General features: G+C 50.2%; 2 protein-coding genes across 3 annotated transcripts in view; one reads left to right on the forward strand and one right to left on the reverse strand.

Moving 5' to 3' along the window:
• Positions 1-8,827, reverse strand: part of CORO7 (coronin 7) — a 56,694-nt gene extending 47,867 nt beyond the window's left edge. The window contains exons 1-5 of the mRNA XM_026520425.4: positions 8,666-8,827; positions 6,309-6,405; positions 5,177-5,251; positions 1,298-1,368; positions 692-875 (exon numbers count right to left, since the gene is read on the reverse strand). Of these exons, the coding sequence (XP_026376210.1) occupies positions 692-875; positions 1,298-1,368; positions 5,177-5,251; positions 6,309-6,405; positions 8,666-8,725 (487 nt within the window). The 5' untranslated portion in view covers positions 8,726-8,827. The remainder of the gene's footprint in view (positions 1-691; positions 876-1,297; positions 1,369-5,176; positions 5,252-6,308; positions 6,406-8,665) is intronic.
• A 10,370-nt stretch (positions 8,828-19,197) lies between these two features.
• Positions 19,198-25,926, forward strand: part of DNAJA3 (DnaJ heat shock protein family (Hsp40) member A3) — a 29,400-nt gene continuing 22,671 nt past the window's right edge. Inside the window, exons 1-2 of one of the 2 annotated variants that reach the window (XM_026520424.4) lie at positions 19,198-19,461; positions 22,705-22,838. In XM_026520424.4, the coding sequence (XP_026376209.1) occupies positions 19,251-19,461; positions 22,705-22,838 (345 nt within the window). In that variant the 5' untranslated portion in view covers positions 19,198-19,250. The remainder of the gene's footprint in view (positions 19,462-22,704; positions 22,839-25,926) is intronic. The other variant, XM_026520423.4, reaches the window with a different exon arrangement.

A 25,926-nucleotide genomic window follows, 5' to 3' on the forward strand; every position in this document is an offset into this window, starting at 1 on the left:
TGAAACCTAACTCCCGCTGTGACAATGTCTGGAGGCAGGGCCTCTGAGAGGTCATTAGGTCACGAGGGTGGGGCCTCCTGAACCAGGTCAGTGACCTCATAAGAGGCCCTGGGAGGTCCCCCGTCCCTTCCGCCACATGAGGACACACCAGCAGGATGGCAATCTATGACCCAGAAGGAGGTTCTCACCAAACACTGAGTCTGCCGGCACCCTGATCTTGGATGTCCAGGCTCCAGAACCAGGAGCAATGAGTTCCTGCCGTTTGTAAGCCGCCCCGGCCGTGGGGGTGGCTTAGAGCAGCCAGACTTGGAACACAGTAAGACAGGCTCAGCCGTGAAAATGAGAGGAGAAGCCTGGGGGAAGGGGCTGCAAGACAGCAAAATCCTCGTCTGGCAGAAAAGCAGCCAGGAGTTTGTTTTCAAAACCGAAGTGACATACGCTCAAGAAATAACAGTATAAGGACGGTACTCAGGCATACAGAAGAAAAACAACTTCATGAAATGAAAACAGATGCCTACAGGAAGTGGGATGGAGCATTTGTAGTAGGTCTGGTAGAATCTCACCACCTTTCCTACCACGGGCACACGAGACTTTAACACATATTTTAAAATTCACGGTATCGAACACATAAAGTGACAGAGTGCCATCCAGATGGCGATGCCTGGGGAGGGGTGGCCAGCGCAGCTCCTACCTGTGAGGGCCTGCTGCTTGGCTACATCCCAGACCTTCACGGCCGTGCCCGCTGCGCTCACCAGGACGCCATCTGCGGCGGGGTGGAACTGCAGCACCTCCACCTGGACTGGCTCAGGGCCCAGCACCAGCCCAGGCACCGAGGGCAGAGCCTGGCCAGGGGCGGGCAGGCGCCACAGCTTCACCTACGGGAAAGAGCAAGTCTGTGAGCCTAGGGCTGCCCCAACGCCAGGGGTTGTACTTGGGCATGGGGGCTGTGTATCCCATGTGAGGAAACACGGGGCAATCCAGCCCAGGATCACAGGGTGTCATCAGAGGCGGGGGTGTCAGGGGGGGGACACACGGGGCTGGGAAGCTCTCCTCCATCTCCTCCACAGCCCCACACCACCCCCGCCCTGCCCTCCTCAGGCAGCCCAGCAGCAGAATAGCAAGCGAGGGCCACAGCTCCCGGCAAGGGCACTGGAGCACATGGGAACACACGGGAGCCGGTGTGGGCCGAGGAACTGAGACTCTGGGCTACCCCAGCTCTGCACGCCTGTGGAGGGCCCAAGGACCCTGGAGGGGAGTGGCAGGGACATCGAGCAGCTCGTCCAGCAGCCCCACTCACCGTCCTGTCAGCTGAGCCCGTGGCCAGGAGGAAGTCGTCAAAGGGAGAGAAGTCCAAGTCCGTGACCAGGTCTACGGGAGAGCAATGGCTGACACAGGCCTGGCGAGAACTTACCAGAACTTTGTTTCCAGCCCAATATGGTATCTCCCCAAGGTGGGGAACCACAGCCCAGGGTTTCAGAGGTGGGGACAGCTCTGCCCACATGGTGGCAGGGGGAAGGTCCATAAGGAAAGGCACCTCTGGAAATCCCCGCCTGTGATGGACCCCCCCCAGGATGGGCAAAGGCCTGGCATCAGGAGGCATGATGACAGGCAGGAAGTTCCTCAAATTACCAAGCACCTGCATTGGTCCCATATCCAGAGCCCAGTGAAGGGCCCGGCCTGCAAATGCGTGAATGAACATAAGCACCAGCCCTGTTATGGGCCCACAGGGATTCTCACACTGGACAGACACCATCTAGCCCTGACAGACCCTCAGCCCCTCCGCAGAGAGAGACACACACACACATATCTCTGCACACTGAGTATAGGGACTCTAAGGTCAGGGCTCAGGGCAGCTTCATGGAGGAAACACGGTGAGCCCTGAAGAATATGAAGGACAGGAACAGGTTAAAACATCAGGGAACCAGGGGCCTGGGTGACATGCCCCAGCTATGAGTTCTCTGCCCCTCAAGTCCCCACCGGGGGCGGGGGATTGTCAGAGTGTATGTGACCCAAGGCTGAGCGGCTGGCTTCTCTCTTAAGGGAATTAAACCAGGAATTGGAAGTCCTAGTGACAGGGCGCCTCAGGGACTAGCCCGGGTGGAGGGCAGCCAGCTGGGAGGGAGCCGTCAGCTCCCACGCCAGGACCCTCCTAAGGCCTGCATGTCCAGCTGCTCCTTCGGTTTTGGAAACTCCCCAGGCTTCAGCTCTGGAAGCTCTCCTCTAAATCCCTTTCTGGCTAAAGCAGGCTAGAGTTGGTCTCAGGTCTTTGCGACCCAAGAACCCGAGCTGCTCAGCTTTGGGAGGCCATGAGAGGGAGACAGGAGCACACAGAGTGAGCCTCAGCCCTGAGAGGAAACCCCCGTTTCCCGAACCTCACTAGGGGGGTGAGGAGGCCAGGGCTCAGTATGGGGAGTGGCAGGGAACGTGAGCATGATGGCCAGGCTCGCATCACCAGCGTAAGGAGCACAGTGACTATCTCTGCTGCCTCCGCGGGGGGGGTCCAGCAGGTATATTTTCCTCTCGGGCCAGAGCCAGACTCTGGGCATCCCAGCCAGAAGAGAAAAAAAGAAGGGGCAGGTGAAGACAGGCACCCCTTGGGACAGCCCTGGTCTGGACTCCCTGCCACCCTGCCTGTGGGCTCCACACTGGACAGGGCAGGGCCCGGGCCGGGTGCAGCAGGCAGCGTGAGCAACCTGGCATCCCCGAGGGAGGGAGCAGCAGTGATGTGGTCGACCTGAGCGCCCAGCTGAGCTGGCAGGCCTGTGTCCCTTATGTGCATGTACCTCACCAAACCCTCACAGTGACCCCTCAGGATGGCACTGCGGCATTATCCCCAACTGGGGGACGAGAACATGAGGACAGAAAAGTTAAGTAACTTGCCCAGAGCCACACAGCTAAGAAGGGGCAAGGCTGACGGTCGGGTGGTCAGCTGGGGTTCAGAACCTACATCCTCAGCACAGCACCACACTGCCTTTCCCAGGTCGGAGCAGGTTCCCAGCCGCCCCACAGCCCAGACTGCAGGAACACCCTTCAAACGCTTCCCAGCCCCGTGCTCCCCTGCGCGGGCGGGCTGAAGGGCACTTGGCCCTGAGCCAGGAGGCAGAAGACACCCCTGAAGGCAGGGGAGCAGCTAGAGGCCAGCCCACCACACTCTCCCCTACCAGCGGCACCTCCGAGGACAGAATGGTGCCTGCTGCCTCGAAGGCAGGTTCTGACGAACCAGAGGTGCCCCCAGAGCAGCGCTCTGGCAAGGCTGTGTACAGCTGAGGCCACGGTGAGGCTACACCCTATCCAAAGAGGTCTGGTCCAGCTTCTCCTCAAAGGCCCCCCACCAACAGGCCTCACTACCTGACAGACACCAACAACCTGGGGCAGCTCCCTCATGGGTAACATGCATCAAGCATACAGCGGTCAGGGGTGCCCGAGGGGCTCAATCGGTTGGGCGGCCCACTCTTGGTTTTGGCTCAGATCATGACCTTGGGGTCCTGGGATCGAGGCCCCAGTCAGACTCCACACTCAGTGGAGAGTCTGCTTCAGGATTCTCCCTCCCTCTGCCCCATTCCCCATGCACACGTGGACATTCCCTCTCTGTCAAATAAATAAATCTAAAACATCATCGACAGCAATAAAACACAAAAAAACAATACCGGGGTCAGACAGACCCTGGTTCCAAGTCCAGCCCTGCCAGCAGCACTGCCAGTGTTGGCAGGTTCCTCATCTTTCTGAGCCTTAATTTCCTTAGCTAAAAAATAGGTCATTTAAAAACTTTCTTCAAAAAGGTGTAAGAGTGGTTAGAAAGTAGACTCCTTCCACGTGTTACCAGAAAGATGAAGCTCCACCCGTTATGCTAAGTGAAAGAAGCCAGATTTGAAAGACTATGGGGGTATCATTCTGTTTATGCGAAACGTCCAGAAAAGGCTGGGCTGTAGAGCAAAAGCTGGCAAACGTTTGCTGCAAAGGGCATGATGGTAAATACTTGAGGGCTTGGGGACCATACGGTCTCTGTCACACCTCCTCGACTCTGTGGTTGCTGGGGGAAAGCAGTCACAGGCTGAATGTCAATGAAGAGGCGTGGCTGTGTCCCAAAAAACGCTATTTACAAAGACAGGCAGCTGGCCAGCTTTGGCCGTGCCGGTAGCCTGCAGACCCTGGCAGCAGAGGCAGAAAGTAGATCGACCGGTGTTTGAGGCTTCGGGACCAGAGGTGGAAATGGATTAACTGCAACGGGTCATAAGAATCCTCTGGGGGAATGTTCTAAAACTGGGTTTTGAATACCCAACTCTGTCACTTCCATAAAAGTCATCATATTCCTCGCTCAAAACAAGTCACGTTAATGGTACGTAAATGATGCCTCAATAAAGTTGTAAAAGGCTTTAAGAAAGAATAAGGTGAGAAAGTGTAGACAACGTTCTTAGCACAAAGAGAGCTCTTGACCAGTCTTCACCACTGTTACTTTATTGGCTGCTGTTCTCATCACCCGGATCCCTACACGGAGCTGCACACTCAGACTGGGGACCAAGGGTCAGCCCCCTGCCCTCACCCAAGGCCGCCCAACAGGCGGCCAGGAATGCAAGCCAGAGGGGCTGGCCCACAGCCGCAGCAGCTGGACGGGAGAGAGGAGGCAGCTGGGCCAGTGCTGCCGCGGCCCAGGGAGAGCGAATTGTTCCCTCAGAGCAGGCGGGCTGCCAGGCGGGCTGCCGGGCGCCCCCAGAAGCAGCTGCAGCACACAAAAGCTCTCTTTGTGAGGGCCCGTCTCCAGCCCTGAAGCCCAGCCAGCCCCCTCCTTGAAGAGTGTTGAATAGCCTGGCTGGGGAGGAGGCCTGGTGGTGAGGGGTGGTCTGCTGGGCTCCAGAAGACGTGGGGCTAAGAACCCCATTGGGCTGAGTCTTCCACAGTGGACTCCATAGCATCAGCCTGGAGCCTGGTGCTGGCCAGTACACATCCCTCTCCTCTCAGCTGGACGACCTGGTGCACTCAGCTTCCCCTCTCTCTGCCCAAGTGGAATTCTCAACCAGGACCCAGCTTTCCAATATGGACACTGTCTGTAGGAAGGTATAGCGAGGACAGCAGGAGGGACCTGGCAAGCCATGGGACTGTGGGTCCAGGTGAGTATGAATCCCTGCACCCAGGGAGGGAGGAGCAAGGTCTAGACTTCCTGGGTCCAGACTCCACTCACCCGAATGGCAGCCGAGGTAGGTCACCTGCCTCTTGTCCTCTCCTTGGCCTTCCAGAGGCACAATGCCCAGCACACCTGTCAAACACACAGGGGTTCTGACTTCAGTCCTAATGGGAACTGTCTGCTGCTCAAGGCTCCCAGAGGACACGAGACCCGAAAGCTCAGCCTTGGACCATCCCAGAGCCTCCACTAATCATAAGATAATACCCCTCTGGACACAGTGACTGGTCCAAGATTATTTTCTTACCCTACAAAAGAACCTTCTGTGACATCAGATGTACAGAAGATAATGGAGACAGAGGTTGTCTCTTTTTGGCATTGTGGGTCGTATGAGGTCAGCTTAGGGCCACCAGTGGCCACTTTTCCCAGCTTTACCTGAGAAAGAGGCCATCACCCAAGGGCAGCAGAGCTGAAGACAGGACACCAGTCAAGGCCAACGGCATGTGTGAGCCCCTGGATAGCTCTGCCTAAAGCCTCTGGACATCTTACTTATACCAGCGAAAGAAGTCTCTGAGTTTTGTTTAAGTCAGTTTAAGGTTCGAGTTATCACTAGCAATGAAAATGTCCCAACTAACACAGGGAGCTTTTCAAATCTTGGTGTTCCTATTGACCCAAGCCAATCCCAGACCCCCAGATGAGGAGTGGGTAGCATATGGGGACAGCTGAAAACAAAGGAGACAGTCCTCTCCTTGTCGTCCTGGCCGATCTCTTAAAAACCACAGCCAAGGGTGCCTGGGTGCTGCAGTCAGTTAAGCGTCCGACTTTTGGTTCCGGCTCAGGTCATGATCTCAGGGTGGAGTCTGCTTGACATTCTCTTTTTCTCTCTCTCTCTCTCCCTCTGCCCCTCCCACTCGTGCTGACTCTCTCTCTCTCTCAAATAAATAAATGAAATATTAAAAAAAAAATACCCACAGTGTGGTTTATACAAAGCATACCCACATGCCTGATCAAAATCAATCTGATTACCTCACACTGACCAGTCTGTAGGGGTCTAAGGCCCTGCATGGTGTTGACCTCTGAGCCCCACGAGAAGCCTCCAAACCTCCAGCCTGAAATGAGCCTGCCCTTCCCCGCCATCCTAATTAGGGTGATATGTCTGACTCTCCATCCACATCCATGTCCACCTCCCTACCTGGACGGTCAGAGTTAAATGCAATCAAGTGGCAGCTGGATTTGATATGGTTCCCACATGAGGGTGTGGTTCCTGCTCGAATGTCACTGATCCAGGCCTGAAAATAAAGAATAAGAATTGTGATGGCCAGGTCTCTGCCCATAATTAAAGCAGGGGCTGCACCATTAGAAATTAATTCCTTTGGATCTAACCCATTCACGCACGCCTTTAGGATATGCAAAATATTACTGAAAGGATAACCTCAGTCATAAGAGGAGTAGTTTGCTCTATTAAGTCACTTCTCTAATAAGGGGGAGAAGAGTGTCAGAAGGGAGGCTCAGGATAAATGAAGTCAAGGGACCAGGGGGGTGTTTCTGTTAAAAGGGAGGAAGAGAAGCAGAGAAAGCAGAAGTGAGCACCTAAAACAAGACAGACTCAACTTCCTCCAGGGCACTGCTGAAGGCCTCCGCCAAATACAGGGGTCTCCTTGCAGGCCCCAGGAGAAAACACTCAACCTCAGAAAGGGGAAGAATCAAGGCCTCTCCACGAAGTCTCGATGAAAGGTGAACAATGCACCCCGGAGAAAAGGCAATAATGTTAACACCCCCACACACGGAGGGGAGAGGAGCACTCTTTCTGAAATTGAGATCAGCAAGGTCCAAATGTTTTCTCTGTTGGTATCAAAGCACTGTGTGACAGTCATCCCTGACAACTGAATACCCTTGTTTCCTAACCTACCCACCCACAGGGCACCGGAAATCGCCTCCCCCACGTAAGTTTCTATTTCAATTTTCACCTGCGTTATCATCTTGCATTATTTCATGTTTACTGTACAAATAGAGTGACAGGAAATATCTTTGAAAAGCAGAACACATCACCTGTCCTCCCATTTCCCTAACCCAAACTGTTTAAAGGTCTCTCTCTGTAATCCCTGGTCCCAAGCTCTTCTGTTTACCTTGCTGGACTAAGGCCCACCTGGGACAAGCCCCAGGGCCCATCGAGTAAACTGCAGACCCATTCAAGGAGTGCTTATTGCACTCAGAAGGGCGGTATTAATGCAAATCTGAGCACCTCTCCACCCCTTGCTTTGCTTTCAACCTTTTAGTGCAATGGCTTCCCACTGCCTCAGAAAACAACCCCACTTCTTCCTGTGGCCCTCGAGCTCTGCAGGACTGCTCTGGACTCATCTGACACCCTGCTTCCCCATCACTGCCCTCCATCCACCCTGGCCCACTTTCCATTCCTCCACCGGGCTCTTTCCCTTCCCACTCTTTTTGTAGCTGGCTGCTTCTCACCCTCCTGGTCTCTGCTTAAATGTCACCTCCTCTCTGCAGCCTTCCCTAACCACTCTATGGAGATTAACCTCCACGTGGCCATTTATCTTCATCTCCATCCCAGCTCTTCCTGTGTGTTCTTCAGGGCACTTACTAAAACTTGCAGTGCCCTTGAAGGCCTGTCTGCTTGCTGGATGTCTCCCTCACAAAACTGTAAGCAGTACAGAGGAAGGAAAGTGCTGTGGTGTTCACAGTTGTGGTTCCAGGAGCACACGGAAGTACAGAGGAAATACTGTCCAGAGGATGAAAACTGGGCTTCTGCCCCAGCTACCTGGCTGTGCGTTTGCTCCTGATGGGTTTACTAGAGGTCAGTTCCTAAGCCTTTCAAATAATATTGGGAGCAGCAGACCAGGACTGGCATCATCTCTGAAGCACACCCCTCATCAGGCCGGCTGCCCTTCCGGGGATCCGAGGCGCCCCCCAACACCTGGCTCAGCTCTTCCTCTGAGCCCCACCTCCTCGGGCCTCCCCAGACCCCACCCTGCCCCTGGCAGCATCACCCCAGTAAGAGAAGAGCTGCTCTTGCGCCAGCCGCGAGAGAAGGAAGCTCCGGCGGAAACCCGAGGGAGGGGCGCGCCTCTGTCTGAGGGGCTCCCGCTCTTCAGCTGACACACCCGGACTCGCCAAGCCCAGCGTTGAGAAAGGCATCTTTCCCACACCCCAGCCCCGGGCAGGGCCGATCGGGGCGGCAGGGAGGAGCTGGTGCCAGCAGCGCCCGAGCCGCGGTCCCCAGCGAGGTCGACCGGAAGCCGAGAAGGCAGGCAGCCTTGCAGGCCTCAGGCCTCGGCCCGGCCGGGCTGCACCGCTTCGGGGGTCCCGGGGCGAGGCGGGCGAGCCCGCAGATAGCGGCGCTCACGGAGTAGCCAGAGAGAGAGCCGGCCAGGGAGCGCCGGATTCTGTCCTCTGGGTGCGACGGAACAGCCGGGACACCGGGCCCGGGCCTGAAGGGGGCGCCCCGGGGCAGGCGGGCTCGGGGGGGGTCCCCGCCCGGGGTCCGGGGGAGGGGGAGGGGCGGGGGCGCGGGGACCCGCGGGCAGGGCTCACCTCACGGCGGGACGGCCGGGCCTCCGTGTTTCGGAACTTGGACACCTTGAAGCGACTCATGGCGACCGGGACTGCTGCAGGCGCAGCTTCGAGGACCGGGCGTCGGCTCTCAGGTGCACGGACAGCAGCCGCGACTCCCGCCGCCTCCAGCCCCACCCGCTGGCGGCCGCTCGCGGCCACGCCCCGGGACGTCCCCGGCCAATCGCAGCCCGCTCCGGCCCACGGGGCCCCGCCCCGGGTATCTCTCCTCGGGGGTGAGTGCCGCCGGCCCCACCCTCCGACCAATCGCCGCGAGGCCGCCAGGCGAGGCCACGCCCCGATGTCGGCGGGCTGGCCGCGCGGGCGGGGAGGTCACGTGCGGCGCGCTGTCCGCCCCCGACCCCGCGGGGCGCGCGCAAGGTTGGGGGCTTAGTCCCGGGTTTGTAGTCAGGCGTTCCTCTCCGGGAGGCTCTCCCGCGTGTAGGACGCGGCCTCCCCGGGTAGGAGAGGGGGCAGAAGTGGACTAGCTCCATTTCGCAGACAGGGACCGCGCTCAGGACAGAGGAGCCGCTGGCCGCGGTCACACAGATAGCGGGTGGCAGCGGGGGAAGGAAGGGGAGCTCAGGTCTGACGCACATCCCTGTCGCGGAGCTTATTCCAGCGCCTCCGCCTCCCACCCCTCCTGCTCAGGCCCAGTGGGCTCGAGGGCGGGGATGCGGCCTTCAGCATTCCCGCACTAAAGCACGTCTTGGCTGCAGGCCTTGGGCGCTGTGGGGCAGGACTGACCCCTGCAAGGAAACCAAGTACGAGTTAGAGATAAACGGAAAAGGAGAAAGGTGAGAGAAATGAATACCTTTCAGAGCGCCTGTGCCTCACCAATGACTTGCTTAAGTCGCCCAGCCACTCAGGAAGAAAAGAGAACAGCTTCATTCCACCTGGGGCCATTCATTCCACGAGCATTTCTCTTTGCTTTGAAAACGAACTCCAGAATACGCTTTCTGCTTTAGAACAGGCAGAACACCTGCTCAGGCGTGTCTGGAAAAGGGACTTTGATCTGAAGAATGAGAACTACTGCGGCAAAAATTGCCGAAGCCTGTGGCCGAGGACAGCCTGTCCCGAGGAACCTGCCCACGGGGTGATTCTGAAGGCTTTGCGGTGGTGGAGGGCACCAACGGACCCCCAGATGCAAGTTTTTTTTTTCAGTTTTCACAAGTAAACTGTGAGGTCTAAAAGCCTACTTCCTACCTGTATCCTACCCAGTGAGTTAAGAGCGCTCGATCACCGTAAACTAAAAATAGGAAGCCAGTGGAGTTGACTTGAGGCCTGGGATTTGGAATTCTGAGCAATCCAGCAGGCGCTGGATACAACTTTCCCAAGGAGCCTACTCTCCAGACTCTGGAATTCCAGCAGCTTTGGAAAAGGTACCATCAGTGCAGTCTCCTGTTGGTTGTGGTGTTCAGTTACTGCTGCTATTGCTTCTTTTTCCAAAAAAAATTGTGGTAAAAAAACATGTAAGATTTACAGTTTTTAAGTGTGCGGTTCAATAGTGTTAGGGATAGTCACAATGTTGGGCAACAGGTATCCAGAACCTTTTCATGCAATACTGAGATTCTATACCCATCAAACAACAGCTCTTCATTTCTTCCCACCAGACCCTGGTAACCACCATTCTACTTTCTATTAGTTCGACTACTTTATTTATTCATTTGCTTTTTAAGATTTCATTTTTTAAAAAAGATTTTATTTATTTGACAGAGAGAGAGACAGCCAGCAAGAGAGGGAACACAAGCAGGGGGAGTGGGAGAGGAAGAAGCAGGCTCCCAGCGGAGGAGCCTGAGGTGGGGCTCGATCCCATAACGCCGGGATCACGCCCTGAGCTGAAGGCAGACGCTTAACGACTGAGCCACCCAGGCGCCCTCAAGATTTCATTTGTAAGTACTCTCTACACCCAGCATGGGGCTCAAACTCATGACCCCGAGATCAAGAGTCGCATGTTCCTCTGACTGGAGCCAGTCAGGAGGCCCTAGTCTGACTGCTTTCGTTATCTCATGTAAGAGAAGTCGCTCGCTATCTGTCCTTTATTTTATTTAGCATAATGTCCTCAGGTTCTTCCATTTGTAGCATGTGACAGTATTTCCTTCCCCCCTTTTTTTTTCCCAAAGTAAGCTCCACGCCCAATGTGGGCTTGAACTCACAGCCAGGAGATCAAGAGTCAACACTCTACTGACTGAGCCAGCTAGGTGCCCCCTTTTTGTCATTATTTTTTTAGGATTTCCGTCCTTGTGAGGTCTATTATACCACTGTATGCACCACACTCTATATACCATTAATATACCACATTTTGTTTATCCATCAACAGCCATTGGGTTCTCTCACCTCTTGGCTGTAGTGAATAATGCTGCTATGAACGTGGATGTGCAAATCTCTCTTTAAGGCCCTGCTTTCAGTTCTTTTGGATATATACCCAGAAGTGGGATTACTGGATTGCAGAATACTTTTATGTTTTCGCGGTTCCTCCATACCAGATATTGCTTTTAGAATTACAATTATTTATAGTTTAACACCATCCATTACTATAGATTAACTCTATGGTATGCAGTAACCTCTTTTTGCATCAACAGTATTTGACTTATAACCTCCTAGGTGGGGGACACTCAGGCATTATGCATTGCGATTCACATGTAAATCAACTATAAATCTAAAACTATAAAAATCTTAGAGGAAAACAAAGAGCAAAAGCTTCACAGCACTGGATTTGGCAATGATTTTTTGTTTTTGATATGACACCAAAAGATCCAGGCAAAAAAGAAAAAAAATAAATCATGAAGAATTTAAAAATCTGTTCCTCAAAAGATATCATCAACAGAGTAAAAAGGCAGTCCACAGAATGGGAGAAAATATTTGCAAATTGTGTATGTGAGTGATAAGGGATTCATATGGAGAATATAATAGAGAATTCCTAAAAGTCAACAACAACAAAAACAAACCACTTAAATTAAAAACTGGCAAATTTCTGGGGTGCCTCGGTGGCTCAGTTGGTTAGGTGTCTGATTTCGGCTCAGGTCATGATCTCAGGGTCCTGGAATCAAGCCCTGCATGGAACCCCATGTGTGGCTCCACCCTCAGCGGGGAATCTGCTTCTCCTTCTCCCTCTGCCTCTTCTCCTGCTCATGCCCCCCCCCCCAAATACATAAATAAAATATTTTTTTAAAAATTGGCAAAAGTCTTGGATAGACGTTGCTCCAAAGAAGTTATACCAATGCCCATTAAGGGTATGAAAAGATGCTCAACATCACTAGCCATTGGGGAGATGCAAATCAAAACTATTATGATACCACATCACACCCAATGGGATGGCTACTATCAACAAACAAAAGCTCCGGAAAATAACAGGTGTTGGTGAAGATGTAGAGTAATTGGAGCTTTTGTGCACTGTTGATGAGAATGTAAAATGATGCAGCCACTGTGGAAAACAGTATGGTAGTTCCTCAAAAAATTAAAAATAGAATTATCATATGATCCAACAATTCCACTTCTGGGTATATACCCCAAATAATTGAAAGCAGGTTCAGGGAGGCATATTTATACAACCGTGTTCGTAGTATTTATATATAGTATTTATACAGTATTTATACGTAGCATTTATACACAGTATTTATACGGCCTTATTCATAGTAGCTAAAACATGGAAGCAAACCGTGTCCATCAACAGATGAATGGATAAGCAAAATGTGGTTATACATAAGTGGAATTTTATTCAGCTTTAAAAAGAAAGGAAATTCTGACCCCTGCTACAACATGGATGAATCTTAAGGATGTTGTGCCAGGTGAAATAAGCCAGTTACAACACGACAAATAGTGTATGATTCCATTTATGTGAGGTAGTTAGATTAGGCAAAAAATCATAGAGACAAAGAAGAATTGCACGGGCCAAGGGGGATTTTATGTTATGTGCATTTTCCCACAATAAATTTTTTTTTAAGATTTCATCCATTTATTTGGGGGGGGTTAGGGGTAAAGGGAGAGAATCCTTAAGCAGAGTCTCCACTGAGCATGGAGCCTGAAATGGGGCTCAATGTGGAGCTCCATGCTGGGGCTCAGTCCCAGGACCCTGAGATCATGACCTGACCCAAAGTTGGATGCTTAACCGATTAAGCCACCCAGACGCCCCTGAATTTTTTTAAATATAAATTAACTACATCTACACCAAAGTTTCACGTAAACCTTCCAAAGTTGCTTGATGTCACCTCATTGCCATCCCTGAGTTTGTTTTTGTTTTGCTTTGTTTTCTCACTATGTCAGGTGGGCCTAAATGGCACGTCAGAAAAGTCTTTAACGCCCAGAGGTAACAAATGGATATGTCGTGGGCCAAATCTGGTACACAGATACGTTTTAGTTGGTTCACATGATGTTTTAAAAATTGGGAAATTTCCTAAAAGTTTGGATTTCAGCCTCTCTGGAAAAATGGAAAGATTTGGCAATGCTAGATCCACATCCCCACATGGCTAAAATCGGCCCATGGAGTACTACCTGCCACCATTACTGCATGTTTTCCCAGTCACCACACTCCCACTGATCCCTCAACTTACATGCCACTACTCCACCCATCCTTTACCGGCCTGGCCCTGGCACGTAGGCTTATGACCTCTGACCTTCTTTCCCAGAAGAGATATAAACCATGACCTTGGCTATGTTGAGTCATATGACTATATTTCCATAAACCGAGGGTTGATGGAAACAGAATAGAAGAATGTCAGCTTTCTCATTCCCACAGCCACCAACTCAAGCTCCACAGCAAGGAGAAGGAAGAGACACAATGTCAAGGCCCAGAGACTGGCCATCTCATGCACTCCCAGATCCATTCCAGGTGGAGAGAGTGATTCTAGTAGAGAGCTCAGAGCTCAAAGGCTGCTGCAAACTTGAACAAATAAATTGTGACTTGCAAGGGTGAACTGACAGTCTCCAAGATTCCTTGCAGTCCCATGAGCCTATAAATTATCGGCTTTGTTTCTTTATACTACTAGTGACTCCACTTTGCTGTTTGTCTACAAGGAACTGGAAGACCTCCCTCTACCCTAAAGGATGGTTTATCGAAAGGTGGATCCAATTCCAGCAAAACAAGGATGTCTGATTAACTTGGGGTGGGACGATTTACATTTCACAGGTGCTGTTTCCAAGAATAATCACTAGCAAACGAACTAGAATTTAGGAACCATTATAGTGAAGTTCTCCTTCTAGAAAACAAAACACCTTATGTACTTGAAAGGATATTAGCAGAGAGAAAAGGGCAGTGAGGAAAAAATAGGGAAGAAAAATAAGGCACAAAAACGTTAAAAGAGCCTCAGGCTGCCTCCTTATTTTAAACCGTGATGCCAAAGAAAAGAAGTTTCCATCCTGATGTTCTCTTAATCTTCTGTGAAGTTGGTGGTTTCCATAAGTCAGAATTTTTGCAAGACAGCAATGGATGGATTCAGTGACAACAACAAATTCCTTAGATCTAGTTATCTGCCCCTGAAATGACTGTTTAAGGTGCATGTTGAGGGCACCTGGGTGGCTCAGTCGGTGAAGCGTCTGCCTTCGGCTCAGGTCATGATCCCGGGGTCCTGGGATTGAGCCCCACATCAGGCTCCCTGCTCATTGGGGAGCCTGCTTCTCCCTCTGCCTGCTGCTCCCCCTGCTTGTGCTTGCACTGTCTATGTCAAATAAATAAAATCTTAAAAAATAAAAAATAAATGCACGTTGAAAACATTAAAAAAATTTTTCGTACCTTAAGCTGTGCCTTGCTTATTTCAGGAGCTGGTGCAGAAAAACACTTGTAGTTCTCAGCACAGAGAAGAATTATGCAACAAAATACATTTCAAAAATTGGAAAAAATGCTCCATATCCCATCCCAGCATGACAGTGCACTTGGCATTATTTTGTTGTTTCTCAAATGGAGGCGTACCCACATGTTCCTAGGGCTCTGAAACTTTACTACACCTAGTGATTTGTTTTGATTTTTTTAAAGATTTTATTTATTTATTTGAGAGAGAGAGTGAGAGAGAGAGAGAGCATGAGCAGGGGCAGGGAGTAGAGGGAGAAGCAAACTACCCACTAAGCAGGGAGCCCGATGCAGGGCCCGATCCCAGGACCCAGACGCTCAGCCGACTGAGCCGCCCAGGCGCCCTTGTTGTGATTTTTTACAGTAATGTGAAATATTTTAGCAGTCACAAAATTTAACTTTTGTGTTGATAATTTACAACTAAAAGGCGTTTTCATAGAAAAGACTGTCATTTTCTAATGTGATGCTTTTCACACTGGAGTCCACTGATTGCCAGAGGATTCAGGGCTTTATTCTCGGTGTCTGATTTTTTTTTTCCTTTAAAAGATTTCCTTTCATTTCTTAGGTTTGTGAAACATTGCTTAAGTTTAAGCCCCTTTTGGGCAGAAGAATATTTAGCTGCGAGCCAGAAACACCTGTGGTTTATTTAAAGGATTTATTAGGAAGTCATTAGCACAGAGGTCCCACTGGGGAACACACAGGCGACAAAGGCACGGACAGTTTGTCTCCTTGTTCTGCAGGGAACTGCTCCCACAGCAGATGTCGTTCATGCCGGGGAACATCTGGGTCACACATCTCGACTATTGGAATTGTGCTATAGTCACTTGAGAAGGAAAGGAAATGCTACAGCTAGAGAAACAGCTGCCTTTTATTGTCTCCGCAGAGACTGGCTCAGGCCCTTCTGTCTTCCCTGGAAGGGATCCTCACTCACTTGGGCAGGGGAACAGCCATCCCATTGGGTAGCCATGGACTCAGCTAGTCCCACTGCGGCTTGGATGGTCACCATCTGCCGGAAGTCACGGAAGAGACCATACTTAAAACTCCCTACTAGGGTCGCCTGTCTGGCTGTCTGAAGAACGTGAGACTCGATCTTGGGGTCAGGAGTTCGAGCCCCACATTGGGTGTAGAGGTGCTTACATAAGTAAATCAACTTAAAAACAAAACAAAACCTCTGTACTAGTTCTCACTGATCTCACTGCCTCAGGGGAGGGGGGAAGGGCCCAATGGAACAGTGCAATGACAAGTGCAGAGGGGAAGATGCTTATGAGCCTCGTGTGCCTTTTGCAAATAACATTTGCTTCTCCTTTTTTTTTTTTTTAAGATTTTATTTATTTGACAGAGAGACACAGTGAGAGAGGGAACACAAGCAGGGGTAGTGGGAGAGGGACAAGCAGGCTTCCCACTGAGCAGGGACCAGAACATGGGGGACGTGGGGCTCGATCCCCGGGCCAAAGGCAGACGCTTAACGACTGAGCCATCCAGGCACCCCCATTTGCTTCTCCTTAAAGCTAAAGATTTTGGCTTTAGTCGGGAGAAGGGGGGAAGTGGGTGATGGACACATGACACATTCTGCCTGGGGGGGGTGGGTGTGGGTAGCTGTGGCCCATGTGCTTCTCCCAGTTTTTGGCAACAAGCCTGGGATGGGTCATGTTGTGTACTGTCACCGCTGAAGTCCTTGGAAGGCAGGGAAACATTCTGCAGGTGGGGTGGTAATAAATACTTGCCCTGCCTCCCTTTTGTAGTAAGAAGCAGAGGAAATTCAGCATAAGAAAGTACTCTGTAAACTAATTGGGGCTATCTGATTAGGAACTATGGATCACAAAGACAGGGAGGTGCATGGTTTAAAGGGAAGAGCTCTGGGTTTTGTTAGGGGGTCTGGGTGTGGATCTTGGTTCTTCCACACACTAGCTCTGTGAACTTGGACGAGTTTTTCATCTTTCAGAGCTGATTTTCTTGTGTGCAGGGGATGTGGGGGGAAGGGAGTCCATTTGTAAATACAGGAATAGTCTTTGCCTTACCTCACAGGATTGTGATCAAAATAGAAAATATGACAAAGCTCTTTGTGAACTGGAAAGAAAATGTTCTTAACATAGCTGAATTTTTCAGATCTCTCCATAGCCACCAAGTCTGAAATTGGTCCCATAGACATCTCAAGTATGGTAAGTCCAAACAACAGTGACTCATCATCTTTCTCTCCAAACCAGCACCTGGGTTTTTCAGCTTGGTGTTAGGGGAACAGAAAGAAGCTTATTCATTGTCCCCCCAACCAGCTATCCAATCAAGGTAATTCAGGTACCATGGATCAAGGACCTCTGTTGTGAAGATTTCCAGAGCTTTGTAACTTACCCATGTTTACTAATTGTATCATCTCCTGCCTCTCTATAGTGACTAGCAGTGAAAAGGGACCTCATACAGGCCCACGCTGATCTCATCAGGGCGTCTTTCTGGTGGCTTCCCAAAAACCCATCTTCTCCTTCAGTAGTCACCGGCACTCACTGCATTTCCTGGGGGTTCTCTGCTTCCTGAGAGGGAATGTGGGCTCCCCTGCAATCAGCCTTCCTGCTATTCCCTAAAACAAGAACACACTCCCCCTTTTAGTGTGATTTTTTACTGTTAATCACTATGGGGAAATAGATGGGGGGAAAACTAAAGTGCCAAAAATATGAGGAAGTTACAAAGCTGACAAAGTTTTCATATTAGTGAGCCCTCCACTAGTTCCTAACTCACTCTGAGGTGGTAACTGAAAGTCCTTTTGCCTCTTGTTGTCCACGTTTATTACTGAAAGTTTTACTTCTCATGCAGCACCCTCCACCACTCTTCCCCCCTAGGTTTTGGGCTCCTTGTATGCAAGTAACTGTGCCTGAGTTCTGCTTGGTATTCTCAGTGCTTAGCACGGGGCCTGGCACGTAGGGCTAACATATATTGAGAACTTACTATGTGCCAAACACTGTATGAAGACTTTATGTGGATTATCTCACTCATTCCTCAGATGATCCTTTGAGGTAGTTACCATTATGTCCCCATTTTAGAGAAAGGAAACTGAGGCAGAGAGGTAAAGGAAGTTGCCCAAGGACCCACAGTTGGTAAGTGGCAGGGCTGGGATTCAAGCAATCTGACTCCAGGGCCCATACTCTTAACCATTATGCTGAAGACATTTAAATGTTGGTTGAACATATTAAATAAACACTTTTCTCCACTTCCCACGTTGACAACCTCTGCCTTGTTTCTCTAAAATGCCTCATCTCTAGGTTCCTTAGCCCAGACTCTCAACTACTCCCTGTATTTTACAATAGCCTTGTAACTTTTTTCATTAGGCCAATGGTTTTTATTTTTTCAGGATTTTATTTATTCATTTGAAAGAGCAAGCGAGCGCGCTCACACAAGCGGGGGTGGGGTGGGGTGGGGTGGGGGAGGTTGGGGAGAGGCAGAGGGAGAAGCAGACTTCCTGCTGAGCAGGGAGCTGGGCCATGGGGAGGCGCCCCAGGCCAGTGGTATTTAAACCTTCTTTTCTCAGAGCCTGTGGAGAATCTTATCAATGAAAACTATGGCTATTACCCAGATTAACATCCACATCCACAAAAATTTGGGTACAATGGGCAGAAGGGGCAAGGAGCACGTATCATCTTCAACCCTTCAGTGAACCCTCAGGTTCCCTTCTTATTGTTTGCGGGTGGCAGTCGTGGGGGGGGGTGCGTCTAAGTTGAAATTTCTTTGCAAGGCTTACTAGGCCGGGTTTACCTAGCTAGCCTCTTCTCCAGTCACACACCGAAGTTCAGGGCTTAAACATACTGGAGCGCTTTCACACCTCTAAGACATCTGCTTTGGAAGTTCCTGCTACTTGGAACACTTTTCCTCCACCCCTCCACCCCTCCACCCCTCCTGACGCACTTGCTATCAAAGTCCAACTGGAACGTTACCTCTCGACGCCTTCCCTGACACTTCCCAGGCCCCCCAATTTGTTTCAGAAACTCCTCACCTCCAACACTGTTTATATCCACGACAGCATTGATCATGTTATGTTAGTTGCTAAGGACCCTGTCTCTCTCGATTCATCGTTTGCTCCCCCAGAGCAGGGATAGCATGTCATTCATCGCTGTATCCCCAGTAGTCTATAAGAACGTGAGTGACACGTAGTAGGTGCTCACAACGTTTATTAAATTGGTTTGTGCGGGGCTCGGCTCTCCCTCCGCGACTGGCAAGTTCATTACAGAACTGGAGGAGACTAACACGCTTAGGATAAAACCGAGTGATCAAAGTCCGCCCCGTGAGGAATCAGCCAGGGAAAAGGTGAGCCTGAGGCCAGGCTTTGGAAGTTGGGAAGAGGCCCCGCGCGCTCCCGCTGACACAAGGTAACACTCACGCAAGATGTTCAGTTTCGGGTCAGGAGGAGGAAGACGCGCACTGCATGCTGGGATCTGCGCGACTGACGGCCGTATTGCACGGCGGGATTTGTAGTCTCGCCCTTCGCCGGGACCGTCGGAACAGCGACACCTGGCTACTCTCAACCACGTCTTTACACAGATAAGGTACAGTCTTGGCCATCCAGCACAGAATGACGAGGTTCTTCAGTGCCAGTATACCTAGTGGCACTCTTCAGGGCAAATCTCATTTCGGCGTTGGCAACCAGAAAAGCGCACTGAGTGCTGCTGCGCGTGCGCAACGCGTGTGTTCGTGCGTGCGCGCGCATCGGGCCCCGCCTCCGGAAGCGCCGTCGCTGCGGCCGCGCGCTGTCCTCGCGAGGCCTCGTTGAGCCGGGTGGCGCAGGCGCGGTGTCCCTGGGCCAAGATGGCGGCGCGGTGCTCTACACGCTGGTTGCTAGTGGCTGTGGGGACCCCGAGGCTGCCGGCTGCAGCGGGGAGAGGAGCCCTGCCGCCCAGGGGGGGCGTGGTGGGGGCTTCGCTGGGCCACAAGCTGAACGTCACTACCTTCGCGCCTTCCTTGGGAGCTCGGGGCTCCGGGGCGCTGCTGACATTGAGAACCGGTGTCAGCTTCAAAGGTGAGGGCAGGTTCCAGAGCCCCAATGGGGGCTCTAAGGCCCGGAAGGGAGTGACTCGATCCGGCTGCGGGGGTAGCGGGGTGGAGGGTGTCTTCTGACCTGTATGCGGAATGGCTTGGAGAGACTGGAAGGCAGGAGGCAGAGAGGCCCAAATGGCTTCTCAAAGTGGTGAACCAGGGAGAGCTGCATGGAGCCCCCGGCGGCGGTAGTGAAACGCTCCGTAGGCCTACAACCTTCACTTCTCTGTCACCATTTCTAGAAACCTCTTTCCGGCCTGCCGCTGCTCCGTTACCCTATTCCGTTCCCGTCTCCTCCCTTCACCTTTTGGCCGGAAGGGAGGATAATTGCTCTTCGGTGAGCACCTGTTATGGTGCTAGTAGGCACTTTTTGCCCTATTTAGCTTGATGCTAACAATCCTGCAAGAAGGATGTCGTCACTCTCATTTTAAAGAATGGGAAACTGAGGCCATAAAGCTAGATGAGAAGCATTGTCCCAGACCCAGAACTGTCCTTTAATAGATTATGCTCTTTCCACCACATGGTTTTAACTGAAGGGCACACTTAACAGCCTTTCCTAAGTCCTTAAGTTGGTAATTGTAATAAAAATACAAACTAATATTTATTGAGCCCTTTCCATGTACCAGGCCTGGATCATTTCCGTGTGATAGACATTGTTGCTATTCCATTGTATAGATAAACTCAAGCCTAGATGTTAAACAGCTCATAGACTGTGACAAAGCATAAAGATGGTGGAGCCTTGATTTAAAACCAACTTTCTTAGATTGCTGGAGGCGATATTGAATTAATATGTATTAAGCCTCTAAGTGTTTAGCATTGGTGGTTCTGCTCTGTGTTGGATGACTTCCGTTGTAGTGGGAGAAGGAAGGAGGAAACATTGAACCAACCATGTGTCTGAATTGTGCTGTTGGTCGTGTTCTCTAGTCATTCTCCTGTCTGATGATCTTGCTCCCTTCCTGGATAGCCTCAACACCCCTGGTTGTGTTTTGTGTTCAGATTAATTTTTGAAAAGTGGTCTCCCAGGCCTCCAGTTTGTTGTTGTTGTTGAGAGCACTTTCTCTTGGAAAGCCGGTCGATTCCCTGTTTAACACTTGCAGTGTCTCCCTGTTGCCCACATGATAAAATCGGGACTCCTTACCATAGCTCAAAGGCCCTTCGGTTTATTCCTAGTCCTCATTAATCATCAGCAGCATCATTATCTCTAACCACCCCTTTACATGTGTAAAATCTAGTTATGTCACACAGTTACTAAATGCACAAGGACTTTCCTGTGAACCAAAGGTGATACATGATTTAGCAGCCAAATGAGGCGCTTTCGAGCGGTAAAAGGGAAGCTGTTGCAAATAACGTCAGGACTGTAGGTGTAGTTCTGGGAGGATTCAAACCTTTCCTTAGCCTGGTTAATTTCTACAGCCTAACAGCAGCTGCCTTAAAAGACCTTTCCAGAACTTTTTCAGTTGGATCATCAGTGGTTCCCAACTGGGGATGATTTTGTCCTCCACAGGACATTTGGCAATGTCTGGAGACATTTTTAGTTGCCAGCGTATGGCAGGGGTAGAGGGGGAGTAGAGTGTGCTACTTACAAGTAGTTGTTTAGGGTGCTGCCGAACATCCTTTGACTTATAGGTATTTTAGTTGGCCAGGATTCCATAACAGAGAACCACATTTATCCTCACAGTTATAGAGGCTAGAAGTCCAAGATCAATGTTTTGGCAGGGTTGTCTTTAAAGACCCTACCTCCAAGCATTGTCACATTCTGAGGCACTGGGGATTAGGGCCTCAACATGTGAATTGGGGGAAGAGGACACAATTAGCCCATAACAATAAGAAAGCCCCTCCACCGGGAGGAATCCAATCCCATCATCAGCAATGTGAGTTTAAGAAACCCTGATTAGGTGACTCTGTACATGACTCTGCATGTCCTTGTGTACTTATGTCTCTGCACACTGCCTCCCACACTCCCCTGCAGGACTGTAAGCCCATTGAAAGTGCTGGCTTTGGCTTTTTTCTTCATCTTGTATCCTCAGTGCCTACTATAGTGTTAAGATCTTGAATACACATAAGCTCCAGAAGGGCAGGTCCTTTCAATGGTTTGCTACCTATTCCCGGTACAGAACCCAGTGCCTGGCGAGTAGTAGATACTCAATGAGTATTTACTGAATGAATGAATGGTGAATCCAGAAGCTTCTCTGTAGGCAGAAGTTGACTTGGAAACCTGGAGCTGTTGTGACTCTTATGCTTTAACATGACTCCCTTCCACCCTCAGCCCTGCCCTCCCTATCTTCAGTTGTCGCAGGATGGGTTGGGGGTTAGGCAGGGCTCAAGGTGTGGGGTGGCCTTGCCTGCTTCACTTGGTGACAGACCAGTCCAGCTTAGTTCTCTACCACATGTACGGAGGGCAGTCGAGTGGGGCAGTGTGTGTCTGCTGGTGGCTGTTCCTCCTGGTGCTGATGCCAGAAGCATGAAAGGGCATATGGCTACCTGCCTTGGGCTTTGACCCGTTAGCTGCTCTGGGGTAAACAGGTTCAGGCAAAGCGCCTTTTAACCCTGTGTGTCTATATAGGTGTATTGTTTTGAGGGGAGGAACAGCACTTTTATCAGATTCTCTTCGATCTGTGACTTTGTAATTACGAAGAACCATATCTTTAGTACAGTGGTTCTCAAATTGAGCATGTGACAGAATCATCACCTGGAGGGCTTATTAAACATAGCCTACTGGACCTCCAGAGTTTCTGATTCAGGCCTGGGGTGGGGCCTGAAAATGGACATTTCCAACAAACTGATGGTGCTGCTGGTGCAGGGACCACCCTCTGAGAACCACCCCAGAAATAGATCCCCAGGGTTGCATGGTGGAAGGAAAGAACTTGGGGAATTGTTAAGCATTGGGGGAGACGTGGCAGGTGCTCGGGTAATGTAACAGTGGGACTAGGTCCCTTTTTAATTATCCCCCAGGTGCAGCCTCCATCTGGGGTGTACCACTTCATTGTGTTGTGTTTGAGCAGAATCAGCCCTGCCCAGTGCTGCTTGTTTTATATTCATTGTATACAGTGGCCTTGGCCATTTTTGAAATGCAGTGAGTTTGGTCTCCAGAGGGCTTGGAGGAAGGCCGACTCCAATGCTGTGATCTCCGTTCCTTCACAGGTATAACCTGTCTGGTTGTTTACTCACAATTTCCTTTTGTTGAGCACATTCCCGGAGTGATTTTCTTTCCTTTTTTCTTTTTTAGGAGTAAAAAGTTACCCTTTTGTTTGTACTGCCTCTTTCCACACAAGCTCCCCTTTGGCCAAAGAGGATTATTACCAGATACTAGGAGTGCCCCGAAATGCCAGCCAGAAGGAGATCAAGAAAGCCTATTACCAGGTCTGTATGGAAGCCAGATTTTAGGGACAAGACTGTAGAAGGGATGCTGTTGGTCTAGTCTGCTCACCAGTGAGGCGTATCTGCCCATACGTATGGGTTCCATGCGGCTGACAGTGTACAATGAGGTGAGAACAGTAGGTGTTACTGGACTGTTCCTCAAGGCCAGAGTGCTCTGATGGTTAATGCTTCAGAAAAAGGAGAGGCAGAACCAAAGATTTTTATTTTTATTTATTTATTTTTTTAGGTCTTTTTTTTTTTTTTTTAGTTAAGATTTATTTATTTATTTGAGAGAGAGAGAATGTGCACATGTGCACATGGCAGGGAGGGGCAGAGGGAGAGGGAGAGAGAGGATCTTAAGCAGACTCCCCGCTGAGCATGGAGCCCGACTTGGGGCTCGATCTCACGACCCTGAGATCATGACCCGAGCTGAAACCAAGAGTTGGACACTTAACCGACTGAGCCACCCAGGTGTCCTGTTTGTTTCCCCTTTTTTGCTATTTATCAGTTGTGCTGCTGGGAACATCCACGTATAGGTTTTGTGTAGACCTATGTTTTCATTTCTCGTATGTTCATATACCTAGGAGTGGAATTGCTGGGTCACATGATAAATCCATGTTTAACCTCTCGAGGGACTGCTGGACTATTCCAAAACGCCACGGCCACACCATTTTACATTCCCACCATCGGAGGGTTGCGACTTCTCCACATCCCCAGCAGCACCGTTCTTGTCTGTGCTTTTGGTTATAGCCACCCTAGTGAGTGTGAAGTGGTGTCTCGCTGTGGTTTTAGTTTGCTTGTCTGTGGTGGCTGATGATGTTGAGCATCTTTTTGTGTGCTTATTGGCCATTTGCTGTTTATGTGTTCAGATTCTTTGTCCATTACTGGGTTGTAATGGAATGAGCAAAGGCAGGGGGTAGGAAGCAGAGACCCTGGCTTGGGATAGTGAATAGCATACTTCTTCTTTTGAGCTGGAGGGTAAGGCTCCTGATGTAAGAGTGGGAGAGGAGTGAAATGATGGAGGCTGGGGCCAAACTAGTGGGACACATGAGGCTGTTTGTAAGCACCAGAAACTTAATTTAAGAAAGAGCAGGGAGGGGCGCCTGGCTGGCTCAGTTGGTGGAGCATATACCTCTTGATCTTGGGGTCATGAGTTTGAGCCCCATGTTGGGTGTAGGGATTACTTAAAAATAATAAAATCTTTAAGATTAAAAAAAAGAGGGGCACCTGGGTGGCTCAGTCGTTAAGCGGCTGCCTTCAGCTCGGGTCATGATCCCAGCATCGGATTCCCTGCTCAGCGGGAAGCCTGCTTTTCCTTCTCCCACTCCCCCTGCTTGTGTTCCCTCTCTTGCTGCCTCTCTCTGTCAAATAAATAAATAAAATCTTAAAAAAAAAAAGAGAGTAGGGAACCACTCATATTTTTAGGCGTGGAAATGAAAAGCTGTGCAATTTAAAAATGGACATTTTTAAAGTAGCCTTTATAGAGAAATTTCTGGGGTCAGACCTTGATGAAAGCTTTGTGTGTATTGCATCATTTCATCCTCCTGACAGGCTTGGAGAGGCTATGACATACGGTCAAGGCCCCATCAGTCAATACGTGTCGTACATGAGGCTAAAACACCACAAAAGAGCTCTCTTTTCCTTAAGCTAATCTCATGAGTATACCGCTATGTCTTGCCTTGGCTTTTCGGACAGCTTTGTGGCCCAGGTGATCTACTGGCTGTTCCCGGAGACCCTGCTTCTGGGTTAACACACAGCCTCTGACCTTGCTTTCATGAGCTGGTGTGAGGACCCGCATCTCCAGAAGCAGGTTGAGTTCAGAGGTGCCAGCAGAGCTGCACTCTGCAACGGCGGAGCTTCTCCTGGTGCTGCCTTTGCTCTGTCTCCTTGACTTTGGGGAGTGGGTGGATGTTTCTGGCAACCTGCCAGCACCCTCTATCCTCCTGGAAACCAGAGTTGTGTACCACATGACCAGTTCTTTCTTTGCAGGCTTAGTGACTTGTATTGCTTTCTTTTGCTACTGTGGAAGATTGAGAGCTGTTTGATCCTTAGTGTAAAGAGAGGACTCTAGGGGGTCAAGGTATCTAGCCTCAGTTATTTGCCAGGCCGATTTGTAAAAGAGGATTAAAGTTACCTATGAACTAAAAGCAGGAGTTAGGCTTACTGTAATGAAGAGTTCTCCATCAATGAGGGCTGTTGGTCATGGTGCACGCCACCTTGGGTGGAAGTGAGTTCCCTGTCATAGAAGATAATCCTGTCATGTTTCTCAAGACTTGGATAATGTCCTAACACCCCTCTTTTTTTTTTTTTTAATTTTAAAAATTATGTTAAATGTTATATTAAAATGTACCCAGCTCCCTTTGAAACCATATGAATCTCACATGATCATGGTTGCCTAAAATGAGACCGTTTTGTGTTGTGGTTGTTGTACTTGTGTCTCCAGCATGCCCCCCGCATTCTGTCCTAGTACTTTCTTGAATTTGAACTCCTTTGGGTCCTCATTTGGCACTCTGAGCCATGACGCCATGTTGTCTTTACTTGGCACAAACGTGCTGTTTACATATGTCTCCTCTCGTTCCTTTCACCTAAGCCATGGACATAGTACCTCACGTGTGAGCTCTGTGGTTGTCTGCTTCAGTGCTGTATTTCACAGTGGTCATACTGATGATTTGGGGTATACGGATATCAGTCAGTAAGTTTTGGCTCATCACTGACAATTTAAAATTCCTGTCAGAACTTCTTAGATGCCCCCACCTCCTGAACATGTCCTTCTGCTCCCTTCTATGTTCTAATAATAGCTGATGTTGAATGTTACTGTGTGCCGTGCCTCGTGCTCATTTTGGAATATGTGTTATCTCATTTTATCCCCACCACAACCCTGTGATGTAGGTGCCATTATGGTTATTTTACAGATGAGGAAATTGTGCTTAGCGACTTTCTGCCCAAGGTCTCAGGGCTAGCAGACAGTGGCTCTGTGCGCCGTGACCCTCAGGCCGTGCACTTAACTTCCTGCACCCTGACTGCAGCCAGAGCCATGTGGCTTCTCCAGTAAGCTTAGCATTCTGTGCTCCTCCTTCCCTCATGTGAGGGA

Source organism: Ursus arctos, unplaced genomic scaffold (assembly GCF_023065955.2).
Source record: "Ursus arctos isolate Adak ecotype North America unplaced genomic scaffold, UrsArc2.0 scaffold_2, whole genome shotgun sequence".
NCBI lineage: Eukaryota > Metazoa > Chordata > Mammalia > Carnivora > Ursidae > Ursus > Ursus arctos.